The sequence below is a fragment of the Miscanthus floridulus genome, chromosome 7, assembly GCF_019320115.1.
Source record: "Miscanthus floridulus cultivar M001 chromosome 7, ASM1932011v1, whole genome shotgun sequence".
NCBI lineage: Eukaryota > Viridiplantae > Streptophyta > Magnoliopsida > Poales > Poaceae > Miscanthus > Miscanthus floridulus.
In genome coordinates this window covers 130,889,388-130,904,172 of record NC_089586.1, presented here as the reverse complement: position 1 = coordinate 130,904,172, position 14,785 = coordinate 130,889,388, and the positions used below count along the sequence as shown (strand labels likewise).

At 46.5% G+C, this 14,785-nt stretch overlaps 1 protein-coding gene and 1 pseudogene across 1 annotated transcript; one reads left to right on the top strand and one right to left on the bottom strand.

The window, feature by feature from the left end:
• Window positions 1-23: 23 nt before the first annotated feature.
• Window positions 24-2,663, bottom strand: LOC136467990 (wall-associated receptor kinase 1-like; annotated as a pseudogene).
• Window positions 2,664-4,347: 1,684 nt separating this feature from the next.
• On the top strand, window positions 4,348-12,076 carry LOC136467991 (SAP-like protein BP-73). Its single transcript, XM_066466846.1, is given in 5 exon segments — window positions 4,348-4,600; window positions 9,485-9,522; window positions 9,524-9,584; window positions 9,927-11,433; window positions 11,645-12,076. Coding segments are annotated over 4 exon segments (1,266 nt in total). The 5' UTR covers window positions 4,348-4,563; the 3' UTR covers window positions 11,057-11,433; window positions 11,645-12,076.
• Window positions 12,077-14,785: the final 2,709 nt, after the last annotated feature.

The following is a 14,785-nucleotide window of genomic DNA, read 5'->3' as shown; positions in this document are numbered from 1 at the left end:
TCATCACGTGTGCAGCCTTTCACTGTTGCATCCAAAAGAATCCATACTTGAATCAATTTGCTAAAGTTATGGCACAAATAATATTATCTACAAGCTGTAAGTATATGTGCTGCCCTCTTCAAGATCCAGGACATCTTGCTGTCTGAACATGGAAGGAAGATCCCGTTGTTCCATGGGAAGCAAGGTCTGCCTCTCTTCCAGATTGCCATCAGCCTGAGCCCACGGGTGCTGCTGGTATCTCCTCAGCCTCTCCAGCCTCTCAGCCGCCTCCTTCATCGTTGGTCGTTCCTCTCCACTCATGCTCAGGCATCGCATCACGAGGTGAGCAATTTCTTCAAGCACCTCGGCTCTCATCTCGTTCCTCACTTGCCGTCAAGAAGCTCTTCATGCCGGCCAGCCTTCATTGCCGTCATGAAGCATGACACTAGGCTCCTGTCTTCCTCTGGCCCGTCGAAGTAGAGTGCCTTCTTTCTGGTCAGAAGCTCCAGCAGGACGACACCAAAGCTATACACGTCGCTCTTATCGGTTAGCTGGCATGTCATAAGGTACTCAGGGTCAAGGTACCCACAAGTCCCCTGCACCAATGTCGCAATCTCGGCCTCATCAGCGGGCGCCAATTTCGACGCCCCGAAATCCGAAACTTTTGCGGTGAGCTTGTCGTCGAGCAGAATGTTGGACGTCTTGACGTCTCCATGGAGGATCGGCGGCGAGGCAGACGAGTGCATGTACGCGAGCGCCTCCGCGGACTCCGCCGCGATCCGGAGACGGGTGTCAAGGGTTATATCAGCCTTGAGATCCTTATCGTGGATGTAGTGGTAGAGAGTGCCGTTGGAGACGAACTCGTAGACTAGCATGGGCACTTCTACTTCAAGGCAGCAGCCAAGCAGCTTGACGACGTTCCTGTGGTTGATCTTGGAGAGTATGAGCATCTCCCTCGCGAACTCCTTGGTCTGGGCCTCCTCCATCATCTTGGACCTCTTGATGGCCACACCGTCTTGTCCTCGAGCACACCCTTGTAGACGATGCCGTGCCCGCCGCGGCCGAGGACACGGTCGGCGGCGAAGCTGTTGGTTGCCTTCTCCAGCTCATCCTCGGAGAATATCTTGAACCCACCCGCTCCAGCGCCGGCGCTGGTGTAGGAGCGCATCTGCTGCTGCAGGATGACGCCCCCGTTCTGCTCGAAGAACCTCTGCTTCGTTCTGATGAGCTTCCCCTTCTCGAGCCCCAGGTTGAGGCACACGCATAACAGTAATAAGACCACCCCAACGCCGAACCCTGAACATCATTGCATACTCATCAGTGTCCAGATAAGAAGCTGGCAAAATTTCCAAGCATAATTAATAAATTTAGTGTCGGCTCACAGGAACATGATGATGTGTTTGTGTACCTGTAACCACTTTAAGAGCTAGTGTGAACTTGTCCTTGGGCCGGCAACCGTTCTGCTTGTAGGCATCCCCATCGGTTCCCGGACGGCATTTGCAAGTGTAGTTTCCCGGCAGATTTGTGCAGTCTCCGTAGCATGGATACTCGTCTTTGCGGCGGCACTCATCGATGTCTGATCCGCATTTGCAAATGCAATTTGGTTTCATCATTGGGTAATACAAACAGGCAGGCAGCAATGGGAGTGTGTGTGTGTGTGATGCGCTCGTATATATGATATGGTCATGGAGATGGATGCATGTTTACCTCTGCATCCGCCGTCGAGGTAGGGGTTCCCCTCGTAGCCCTGCTTGCAGTTGCACCGGTAGCCGGCGCCGTTGGTGGAGGGGACGCACTCGCTGTTCCCACTCCGGCACGCGTAGTCCGTCATGTTCTGCTGGGCGGCGCTGCAGTTGCCGACGTTCCGGACAGCCCAGTCGAGCACGACGGGCGCGGCGAAGTCGTCGGTCCGGTTGAAGAACACGCGGTCGCTGTAGCTGAACCAGTCGGCGTCCGCCAGGAATACGTACTGGCACGTGGTGAAATTTCTGTCGAAGATGGGGTCCAGCTGCCCCCCCTGCAAGCTGAGCGTGTTGGGCAGGTAGTAGCTGACGCCGGGCGGTAAGGCGCTCTGGCAGCACCCGACGACGGTGCACGACCCCTGCCCCGCGATGGCGTACTGCGCCGGCCGGCACACGGACGTGCAGCAGCTGACGAAGTATTCGTCGCTGTCGACGAAGTAGCCGATGGTGGGGCAGCCGGTGGCGACGAGGCGGGTCTTGGTCGGGGAGACGCGGTAGGGGCTGGCCTCGCTGAGGGCCATGGTCGCGTCGTCGTTCCGGCCGACGAATCCCCTCGTGGTGGTGGTGTAGCACTTGCGCGTCGCGTTGAGGTAGATGCGGGCCTCGCCGGCGGCTAAGGACAGGCTGGCGAGCTGGTAGCCGCCGGTGGTGAGGCGGGGCGGGGAGCGGGCGTCGTCGCAGAGGAGCTGGAAGCCTCCGGTGCCGTCGTCGCGGTAGCACCCGGCACCGATGCCGAATGGGTAGGGGACGGTAATGTTGCCGCACCTGTCGCGGCAGCCCGGCCGCGCGACCCCCGGTGGCAGTGTCGGTGACGCTGGTGATGGCTGCCACTGAGCTGATGCTGATGCTAGACGCGCCAGCAGCACCACCAGTGCAGCAATGGCCTGCAAGCTGCGTAGAGTGGTTGCCATTTCTGAGTCGTGCTTTCTGACAGACAGCCGGACTTTGATATGATGCTTCATGCCTGCATTGCTACTACTACCTGCCTTCAAGTACATGCATTTTTGCATGTGTAGTGGGAACACGTGCTTCCACAAGTGGATGGTTGGTTGACTTGACCGGGCTGGGGAGCGCGGCAGCTTCGGGTATTGGATGGTCAGCCGACTTGTGTACGCATGGTTGGTCCTGCTCATGCTCAAGTTGATCTAATCAATTAGCCTCTTCCTGTCGGCATTTGATGATTGTTGGAAATATATACCAGATTTTTTTGAAGGAATATTGTGTCTACATATACACAATGATAAATGTTCTATAAACGAAGCATACAAGCAGGAACACTCAGTGTTAATCGGAACATAACTATATGTAAATAATACTTGAAGCAACAGATACATAGCAAGTCTAGACGAAAGATACTATGCGTATAATAAATAGGACTGTAAAAAAGAAAAGCTAGTGAAGAACTGAAGATTTTATTGATGCAAGTGTTATGGGTACCGCCATTCTAGGGGGAGAGGATCTCCACATGGAATTTGATTAATTTAAACAAAAGAAGTTTGCTAATAGAAGCAGAATCTTTCAATTCTACCTTCAAGTTGAGGCAATCAATAGCTATAAATATATTTTATACATGTTGAGTGGGGGCTTCTATATTTTGACCACTTATGCCAAATTTTCTAGCGATCTAAAGACTCGTTTTTTTTAAGATCAAGACTCAAATTTTGTTAATACTTGCTTCAGTCTCCAAACTCTCAATGTCTCTTTACCATTGCAAATGTTTATGGTCTTCTGTTTCTTGCAAGGATCCTCGTTGATTCAAATCAAGGAAGTTAAAGAGTTTCTTTTCTTGCGAATTGAGCGTAGTTTTGCTAGTAGGTTCCTTATGGTGGCACTTGGGTTTAACCGTTTAAGCTGTTAACTTGACAATGGTGTTCGTATTTTCCTAGATTGATTTTAATTAAAACTTAACAATGCTCGACAACAAGACACTATGATTGATTTCATTAATTTCAAGGTATGTCGGCTCATAGGTGCTTATAGGGTCGAGGCGCTATGGTAAGAACATCTCCAAGAGTTTTTTTTTAAAAAAAACTCACCCTCTAAATCAACATTTGGAAGGACCTTTGCATAAAAATCGCTTTCTATACCATTCCACCTTCCAATGGATTTTCTATCTTATGCGCATTCTAGAGAGTTATCCTCACTCCATCTTTCGCTAGTGAGAAAAATTGGAAATATCTATATTTAGAGTTCTAATTAAAGATGTTGGAGGATATTTTTTTTCACCAAAATTTCTGTTCCTATGAATTAGGAAGGATATAAAGAATCTGTTGGATTGACTTTGTTAATTTTAAGATTTTTTGGTCTAGAGTTTTTTTCAGGGGTTTGTTGGTCTAGAGCTGCTCATACATATAGGTGTGAAATTTGTTTTCTCGAAATAAAAAACAAAAGAGTTAAAGACTTTGTTGGGCCAACGGCGAGGCTGATGCACTACAGAAGCAGAGGTCCAAACTAAATAGTCTATGGGCTTCTCTGCCTGCCCTCGGCATGTCTGCCGCCGTCCCAAACCAGCCATCTCCTCACGGCCCATCGTCCCATACCGATTGCGCGGATGACGTCGTCCCGCGGGCGCGCGCGCCGCGTGGACGACGAGGTCCACGTCTCCCCGAGCGAGTGACACGAGCCGGCCCACGTCCCCGCCCCGCCCCGCTGGACCTCGGCGTCGGCCGGCCAAAACCCTCGCCAAAATCCCCCAACTCCACCACCACTTCTCTCGCTTTCGCTTTATCACCTGTCGCCACCAACAGTCGCCCCGCCCCCGAGCCCGGGCGCCGCTTCACCGCCGCCGCCGCCGCAGTCGCCGGTCGGGACGCTCCGGGCGACCGCGCCCCCCCACGGAGGAATGTCCCCCTCGGTTCCCGCCCTCCTCCACCACCGCGGTACGCGACCACCCCCTGCTCCCCTCCGCCTCTCGTCTCCCGTGCTTACCGTGAGGCGCTGGCGCCGTCCATCTCTGACCACCTAGGGTTTCGCTCCGCGGGTCTGCCCTATCGCCTGTTGTTGGACGGCGTTTGTCCTGCCGCCCTGTGCCGTGCGCGCGCCCCTGTCGCGACGGAGGGAAGCAATGCGCGCGATGTGGGGCCAGGGCAGCCTGCGTAACGGTCGAGGCTGTTTGCTACGTGGCGCGGGTTCCCCAGATGGCGCCGTGTGAGAATGGTGAATCATCAGAGGAGACCTAATCGGGAGTTATGCGGGGAATGGAACTGTTGGAGCCAGTGAATTCCACCGGAATGCTCTGTGGAATCAGTGGCGAATCTAGGATTTTGTCTAAGGGTATGTCGCCCAAAAATTTTCATATACAATTCGGTAAATCCATTTCAGCAATTCGGTAATAATTGTAAAATTGACAACATGATTCGGTATATATGCACTAAATAACACAATAAGGCTTAAATTCATGGATTAAGTTCAAACCATCCATTAAGTATAGTATAAATAGTTCAAAAGCCACACCGATAATTGAAATAAGGCATAAAAGAGAACCAGAGTTTTACAATGCTATTTTTGTGTCTATTTTATTCGACGCTTTCGAAGGGACATAAATGTATTGATTATATTATCTTCATCAACTTCAAAGAAAATATCCTGCTCAATGAAAGTGACTAGACAGTCATCCAAAAAACTATCTCCCATCTTATTTCTTAACTTTGTTTTCATAAAAACCATTGTAGAAAATACCCTTTCAACACTTGTCGTTGCCACAGGTAGAAGCAATACCAATTTGAGGAGCTCATAAACCATATCATACACTTTGTGCCTCTTTGTTTCAACAAGCTTAATTGAGAGATCAACAATATTGTCTAGACCTTTGAATCTATCATCCTGTCTCATGTCATCAATATAGTTATCTAGCTGCAATTCAAGTTTGAGTAAATTATTATTTGAGAACTCCTTTGGGTAGAACTCAGCTAGTCTACGTAGCTTCTGTGTATTAAAAGAAGCAAATGACTTGGAAGGATTGAAGGCCGACATACAAGACAACAACTCCATATTAATCTCGTCAAACCGATTATCAAGTTCTTGACTTATTTGATCAATGACACTAATATATACTTCTCTTCTAAAGTGGTCATCATTGGTTTGCTTTCGGGCACGAGCTTTCCTTGCTGATTTTCCATAAGGAACATAATCACCATCCATAGCAGGAACTTCAACACCATGTTTATCGCAAAATGAAGTGACCTTCTCAAGAAAATTATTCCAACCATCGGACCTCAATTCTTGCATTCTTTTCTTTGCCACATTAACAAGTGATATTGCATTAATAATATCTTGGTCCCTTCTTTGCAAACACCCAGATAACTCATTTGTATATCCAAGAATAATATACATTAAGTGTGCAAAGAAAACAAACTAGTTTTCAAACGCTCCGGTCATAAAATGTATACAGTTACCTGGAGCATTGTCCAAAACATACTTCTTCACTTCTTCACTATTTCCGGCAAGAAATTTCAAAAGTTCAATGAAGTTTCCTCTGTTGCTAGATTCTTCACTTTCATCATGTCCATGAAACGCCAACCCTTGATGCAAAAGAAACTTGATACACCTAAGTGAGTAAGTCAACCTTTTCTTATAAAGACGAAGATCCTCATCACTCCACTTCTCAATATTATAATCAATTGCTACCTTGGGATTTGTAAAGCCAATGTATCTCTCTCGAGCTGCAATATGTGCCTTAGAACCCATATGTTTGCGAAGTGCTTTCTCTCCTATATTCCAATTCTTCCAGCCATCAACAGTAAATGTGTCTGACCCAGTACACTTCTTGAACAAATAGCATATGAAGCAAAACACAACATCCTTCTTAATACTATACTCAAGCCAATCATTATTGTACATCCAACAATAGTTGAATCCCCGATACCTATCTGAAATCTTTCTTTTTGGAAAATCATGTGCAAAAGGTTTGAATGGACCTTTAATAATATATGCTCTTCGAATTGCATCTTGATCATTAACAGGATATTTTAGAATAGGACGTCTTTCACCTGGATCATGTGGAAGGCGATTGATGTCATAAACTGGTGGCAGTGAAGACGGTTGTGGCGGTGGTGGTGGCGGTGGCGGTGGCATAGGATTTACAATTTCCTCAACTACTCTCTCATGAGTCTGCTCTTCCACCACAGGTTCAACCGGATCAGGATTAGAAGTAGCAGTAGCTGCCGCTGCCTTCTTCTTTGCTGCATGCTTCTGAAAAAGAGATGCAATGTCCCCATTTCTCTTCATAACTGCATAAATATTACAAAGAACACAGTGCCAAATAATTAAAAAAATTGCGCTTGCACGATTGAACTCTCACATGTGATTATGGATCACTCACATGATACGAGTATTGAACAAAAGATCAATCTAGATTGACTCTGATGTTGGGAAAAATCCTCCACCTCGCCACGTGATAGATGATTCTATAATTTTAGCGCTAAGCAATTGGCAATTAAAAGCACACATGATTTTTTTTAAAAAGCCGAACAACAAAGATTGAATCTCACCTGAACAATTCCGATCACAAATTCACCTAGATGCCGGTGGCCGGTGCTGTCGTAGGACAGGGTGAAGGCCGAACGGGACACGAGGTCACAAGGATGAGTGGCCGGTGCCGTCGTAGGGTAGGGCGACAGCCGACGGCGTGAACGATCTGTATTGGCGTCGGTGTAGGGCAGGGCGAACACTCGAAGTCCAACCGACGCGCTGCCTCGATCCATAATTCCGTATTGGCGTCGACGTTGTCCCTTGATCCTGTCTCCGTCGCTGGCCGCATGGGCCGCGTTCCCGCTTGGGCCTCACGCTCGTTCGCGGCTCGCGCTAGCACACGCTCAGGCAGTCAGGCTCAGCTCTAGTATACTACAGCAGATGAATGTATATGTGTATATATACGTATATATACTTGCTCTGTTGCCGGAATTGCAGGGTATGCCGGTGCATACCTGGCATACCCTATAGCTCCGCCACTGTGTGGAATTATAACCTTTGCTGTGAAATTCCTACATAGCAGATGGGGCAAATTACTTTTGCTCCACATGGGGTACGCTGTGGACAAACTATAGAAATGTGGCTGCTGTAGTCTAGTGTAATGCTGCCAGCCTCATCTACTAAAAGAAACTGGGTAGGGATTTTGTTCCCCAACTATAATAGGTCTTCGGAATCTTATTAAATTGATTGCAAATCCAAGCAGTGTTGAATTCACCATCTACTCCAGCTCGCTGTCTTCGTTTAAGTGCAAGGGGCCAAGGGCTAATTAGTTAAATTGATCAGAGATTTATAAACGCCATGAATGGGATTGCGTATGATGTGTGTTTCATGCTTCATCCACGGTTTTACAATGAAATCCTATCTAATTTATGAGTGATGATCTTTTTCCATTTAGATGCCTTGCAGTTTCTTAGCTGCTTGGATGCACATGTTGACTAAGTTACTGGTCTTTGTTATATTCTGTTAGGTGACTGCCATCTTAATAGCCCCATGTTCAAAATGGATTGCATTTAATTCCCAGATTTAGCTTATATTAGACTTACTGTTAGTTGCTATTTCTTGGTACCGTCTCCCAGTGCAGTGTTTTCATCTTTTTCGTACGTGGTGTAAACACCTCCCATTTTTGCGTTTTTTGGCTTTAATTAGAACAGTTTGTTAGCTGATTCATAAAAATGCACAGATCTACTCTTACTGTATGCTGTGCACCTCCACTTCTGATGTAGCACTGTATTGGCGTCGGTGTAGGGCAGGGTGAACACTCGAAGTCCAACCGACGCGCTGCCTCGATCCGTAATTCCGTATTGGCGTCGGCGTTGTCCCTTGATCCCGTCTCCGTCGCTGGCCGCATGGGACGCGTTCCCGCTTGGGCCTCACGCTCGCTCGCGGCTTGCGCTAGCACACGCTCAGGCAGTCAGGCCCAGCTCTCGTATACTACAGCAGATGAGTGTATATGTGTATATACGTATACTTGCTCTGTTGCCGGAATTGCAGGGTATGCCCGTGCATACCCGGCATACCCTGTAGCTCCGCCACTGTGTGGAATTATAACCTTTGCTGTGAAATTCCTGCGTAGCAGATGGGGCAAATTACTTTTGCTCCTCATGGGGTACGCCGTGGACAAACTATAGAAATGTGGCTGCTGTAGTCTAGTGTAATGCTGCCAGCCTCATCTACTAAAGAAACTGGGTAGGGATTTTGTTCCCCAACTATAATAGGTCTTCGGAATCTTATCAAATTGATTGCAAATCCAAGCAGTGTTGAATTCACCATCTACTCCAGCTCGCTGTCTTCGTTTAAGTGCAAAGGGCCAAGGGCTAATTAGTTAAATTGATCAGAGATTTATAAACGCCATGAATGGGATTGCGTATGATGTGTGTTTCATGCTTCATCCACGGTTTTACAATGAAATCCTATCTAATTTATGAGTGATGATCTTTTTCCATTTAGATGCCTTGCAGTTTCTTAGCTGCTTGGATGCACATGCTGACTAAGTTACTGGTCTTTGTTATATTCTGTTCGGTGACTGCCATCTTAATAGCCCCATGTTCAAAATGGATTGCATTTAATTCCCAGATTTAGCTTATATTAGACTTACTGTTAGTTGCTATTTCTTGGTACCGTCGCCCTGTGCAGTGTTTTCATCTTTTTCGTACGTGGTGTAAACACCTCCCATTTTTGCGTTGTTTGGCTTTAATTAGGACAGTTTGTTAGCTGATTCATAAAAATGCACAGATCTACTCTTACTGTATGCTGTGCACCTCCACTTCTGATGTAGCACTGTACGTCCCTTGCAGATGTACAGATAGGCCACATAAATGGTGCATACTCTTTAAAGCGTCTTATCATGTTTCCATGATCAAGCTATGACTTGTGACTTTCGCTCTAGACAAAAAGGTGAATGTGGGCTTGTTTAACACTTTGTTTTTCGTATAAACACTCCTTGTAGTCTTTTCCTTCCGATGGCTTTCGTTTTTTCTTAAAAAGATTCTGTAAGTTACTTTTATATATCATCCAAGTGGTTCTGTACATACTGACTTTGATATGATATTTCTACCTAGACGTTTATATCAAAATCGTTCTTGTTAACCATGCAATCTCGGTTTATTTTGTTATCGATATCCATATCGTGTACGATAGCAATTAATGCATACAGTTCCATTTTAAGCTTCCTATTCCTTCCTAATTCACAAGTTCCTTCTAAAGCAATAACTAATGTACAGTGCTTTTGCTGCACAGGGGTCTCAGGCAGAGCAACCTTACCTGTGCATCATGGAGAAAGCAGAGTCCCTCCAGGAGCTTGTTTCATGGGCACATCACCTATGTTGGGGCCAATGAGGGTATCCTTGGTATGTTGTGCAAGCCCCAACTACCATAGGCCAAGGAATTCGGATACATCCCGACAACAAAAAGGGGGGTCCTCCAGAGGGAAAGGCAAGTCATACCAGGATAAAGATGATTCTGAGAACATTGATGAATTTGATAGTGATATCATGTTCTCCAAGAACGGACCACCAATCTCTATGGCAAGCAATTCCCGTCCTCAAGCCACATCAGCTCCTGGGGAAAGAGAGAAGGAGATTGTGGAGCTCTTTAAAAGGGTTCAAGCACAGCTGCGAGCTAGGGGGAAAGGCAGGGAAGACAAGAAGCCTGAACCTGCAAAAGTGCAGGGTGAAAGGGGCAGTGTTGATTCACTTCTTAAGCTGCTTAGGAAACACTCTGTGGACCAGAGAAGGAAGAGCAGTGACGACAAAGAACAGAATTTTGATGTAATGAGGAGAAGCAACGATTCTGGAAATAGACGAAGTTCAACCATCTTTGGCACAAAAAGTGACATCCAGGAAGAGCAGAAGAAGCCACCTCCGGCACCCTTCAAAAGGCCAGCTTCAAATTTCAGGCGAAGATCTCCTGTTCCTGGAGTGAAGTTCCAGCCTGTTATCAATGCGGACGTAGACAGAGATGCCGATCGCAAGTCCATCGGCAGTAATGTCGACGATGCTGTACAGAAAGCTAAGACAGCTCTTGATGAGAGGACTGCTACAGACGAGCCAGACTCCATGTCTCCGTATGAACCTGATTCTGTAATAGAACCAGAAAATATTTCTTTGGAGGACCTTGATGACATTTTAGACAACGATGAAGAATCTGATGCTGATGAACCAGACGATGAGTATCCAGAACCTTCTTTGGAAATCGCTGATGCTACAGATACGGATGAATTGCATGAGAACAACTCCATAGAAAGTTCAGATCTAAGCTCTCTGAAGGTTGCAGAGCTGAGAGAGCTTGCAAAGTCTCGAGGAATCAAAGGCTACTCAAAGATGAAGAAAAATGAGCTGATTGAAGTCTTGAGCAGCAGCATGGCTTGATGATAAGCGGGTGATGTTGTCAACCTGGCCCTCTGTTTGAACCCACTTTGCTTGGCCAGATTCGCCGCCTTTCAGTCCCGTAGAAAATTGTAAATGAGCAAGGCTAACTTTGTTCCGGTCTGTGCTGATCTTTTGCCGGTTCTCATTTTGTACGCCTAGTTTGCTAGCCATTTAGCTGAATTCTGTGCTGAGTGGAGTAAGGTAGCTGAGAGCCTGAGATGCTGTTTGTGTACTATAAATCAATGCACCACATCCGTTCTAGGTGGTGTTCATCTTTTCTACAGAGTTGACTTATGGGCTATGGCTATGATGGACCGTTCGCTGATCAACTGTTAACACTACTGGATTGGTCTTGCCGATATTGTTCTGAGACAATTGTAGGTGTCCCCCCCCCCCCCACCCCCACCCCCCAGGAGATGTTGCCACATGGTGTTGCTTTGCTTGCATTGCACCCTTCTCTGTATCAATTGAATTAATATACAAGATGGTGCTGTGCTGCAACAACGCCTATTGTTTCTGTAGGACAGTGCCACAATATTTACCCTATGTGTGAACAAGAACAAGTCCTGATTTCTCTTTGCGTTGCAGGTGAATGAAGGCTGGCAATTATTGGCCTGCGCTGCGCTCTCGACGCGGTGCAGAGGTAGCTGCAGCTTTGCTCATGGTCATGGAAGACAGGATGAGGAAGAGGAGCAGCAGCCACCAATAACGCATGGGTGGTTTGTTACTTTGTTCAGAGACAGGACACACTAGGACAGGACTGTGTTAAGGCCGGCGGCTGCGTTATTGGCCTTGAACTTATCATCTTCCCTCGCTCAGTAGGTCTCTGGCAGCCGTCAGATCTGGAGTGATTGGACGGTTAGTTGGCCTCCTCACGTCACGTGCCGTGTCTCTGCTGCTTGTCTCTCTGGCTGACTGGCTCTGCTTCCGCCTTGGCCTGGGGCCTGGGCATATTGGTGCCTTGTTTAGATCGTAAATTTTTGCAATCTGGACACTGCAGTACGTTTTGTTTGTATTTGACAAACTTTGTCTGATCATAGATTAACTAGGCTCAAAAGATTCGTTTCGTGATTTACAACCAAACTGTGCAATTAGTTATTTTTTTTACCTACATTTAATGCTCCATGTATGCGTCCAAAAATTGATGTGATAAAGAGAGAGTGAAAAAACTTATAATTTGGAGGTAATCTAAACAAGGCCTGGGAAGCCCTGATTAAAGCTGGCCCAGCTCGATACGGCCGCAGTTATCATTGTACGTACTGCAACCGAGTCCCAGCCACTGCCCCTTTTTTTCATTCAAAAAAAAAAAAATAGTAACGAGCACATTTTTGTCCTGTTGGCATGCAAGTAGCCACGTATTTGCACACAGGGGCCTTTATGCAAGGCTTCCTCCGTTTGCGTCTCCTCACTCATCTGCTGATCCTACGACCCAAAACGCTCGAGAGGCTACTGCAACGCCGCATGCGTGGACCAATGCTGACCATTGGCCAGCATGCATGCAGATGCAGGTAGGAACGAGACGACGAAGCCAGACCAGACCAGCACAGCACAGGACGGACGGACGGACGTGTACAACGACAAGGTGTGCGTAGACACGTAGCTAGGCCGGTCCCTGCCTGCCTGCCCCGCGTTGCTGTAGCGCGCCATCACTGTTCGAACTCTCTTCTCCAAGCTGAGCTGCTGAGGCTGAGCCGCGGCGCGACTGGGCGAGGGTAGCCAGCACCAGCAGCTAGCTAGGCTGCCGGGCGCCGGACGCGCCGATACTGTTGCCGCGTCGGAGTAGGGCGACCTAGGCCTGCACGCGCCGTGCGCCAGTGCGTGCACGGGAGCCTGGAACCCTCTGCGTGTGCCGAGTGCCGACGGCCGGGAAGTCGGGAACTGAAGCCGACTAGTCCACATCACACGCCCTGGCCTGCTCATACCATGGGCCATGCATGCATTATGCGCCGTGCATGGACCATGTGTGATGTGTCCATATCGCAAGCAGCCTCGCACACATCAAACATGAGCACTAGCTACCTTGCTACCTATATCTATATGGTCACGTGTTCTTCCCCTTTTTCTTATACTAGCAAACATGCATGTATGTTGCGATGGAAACATACAACCTACTACGCGGTCTTTTAGACGAATGATAATTGTATCATCAGTTCCGGCTTGAAATCGGTCTATGTATTGTAGCTAGATGGGCAGTTCAAAACATGGTCTCATATTGGATTTGAATTGTGCTGGCTTTGATTGAAAATGTGGCCCCGTGTCGGATTTGGACTAGAAATGTGCGGACAATAAGAGTGAGATAAAGACGCACTAGAGAGTGATATGCGTTGGGATGGCCTAACGGGCGAAAAGTAGGGCAGGATAGTCATTTTGGTCCCTCGACTATCGCTTGAGGCACAATTTCATCCTTGAACTTTCAAAATGATCAATTCAATCCTAAAAAATTCCTTTTGGGTTCAGTTTCATTGTAGGACTTTCAAAGTGACCGTTTCAGTTCTAAAACTTTGTATTTTGGGCTTAGTTTCATCCATGAACTACCATAGCGCATTTTAGTATTTAGACTTTTCTTTTCGGCTCAACTTCATCCCTTATTCTACGTGGAACTTTGTGATGTTACACCTGGTCAACTCTAGAACCACTCGCGATTCAAGATGGACGGTCATCCTATCGTTCAATACCATTGTCCCGGCCGGGTGGCACCTTCCCCAGGTATCGAATCGGATAGCACGCTTTTGACATTTATATCCATATTTGTAAATGAATATAAATATAGATCTATATATCCTCTAATACGAATAATTGGATCGTTCAGATCCGATATCATATGTTCAATTATAATTATAGTGTTTCATTTGAGTAACAAAATGTTATTTCTAGCATATGGACAAAAACACATTATTTTTATTCGCAACAGGTTATTAGTTGAGCCTGATGCTAGAAATATCTAAGGGAAAAATTGTAGATCTATTGATGTTCTAATTCATCAATGTGTTCTCAAGGTACTAAATCGCGTTTGTAGCCACTGCAATTACTCCCACAAAAGCAGTGTAGTATCTAGTTTATAGTTCAAGAGAAAGATATTTCCTTGATTCTTTCTTTTCTTCCCAATTCCTGGAGTCATGCTTGTTTTAAAAGATAAATCCTGCTATTTGAATAGTTGGTTTGTGTATTTGTTTCAATAGTCGATACTCCTGTGGTGTTTCTATTAGAGTAGGTGGGTAGCATATCACCATCATGTTTCATCAATTTAATGCTTAAATTGGTTTATCCATTCTTTTCTGGACACTGGTATATAAACGGTACCATCTAAAATAATCCATTAGAATTATTAATGGCCACTAAAGAGTTTTTAGACCGTCCACTATAGTAATGTTTTTATCCGAATCTCCAATCGCGAGCGGTGTTGGAGCTGACCAGGCATGATGGTGTGGTGGTCCACATACGACTAGGAATGAAGTTGAGCTAAAAGCAAAAGTTTGAAGAGTAAAATATACTCTACTTTGATAGTTCATGGATGAAATTGAGCCCAAAATATAAAGTTTGAGGATTGAAATAGTCACTTAAATAGTTCCACTACTACACAAAACTTAACTGAGGCGGGCATTTTGGATTAACCGAGGCGGTTTTTGCAACCGCCTCCGCCGAAAGGTAACGGTTAATCGTGCCTTAACGTAGGTGGTTGGTCGCCTGCCTCGGTTAATCAAATAAAAAAACAAAAAAATGAAAACCCGT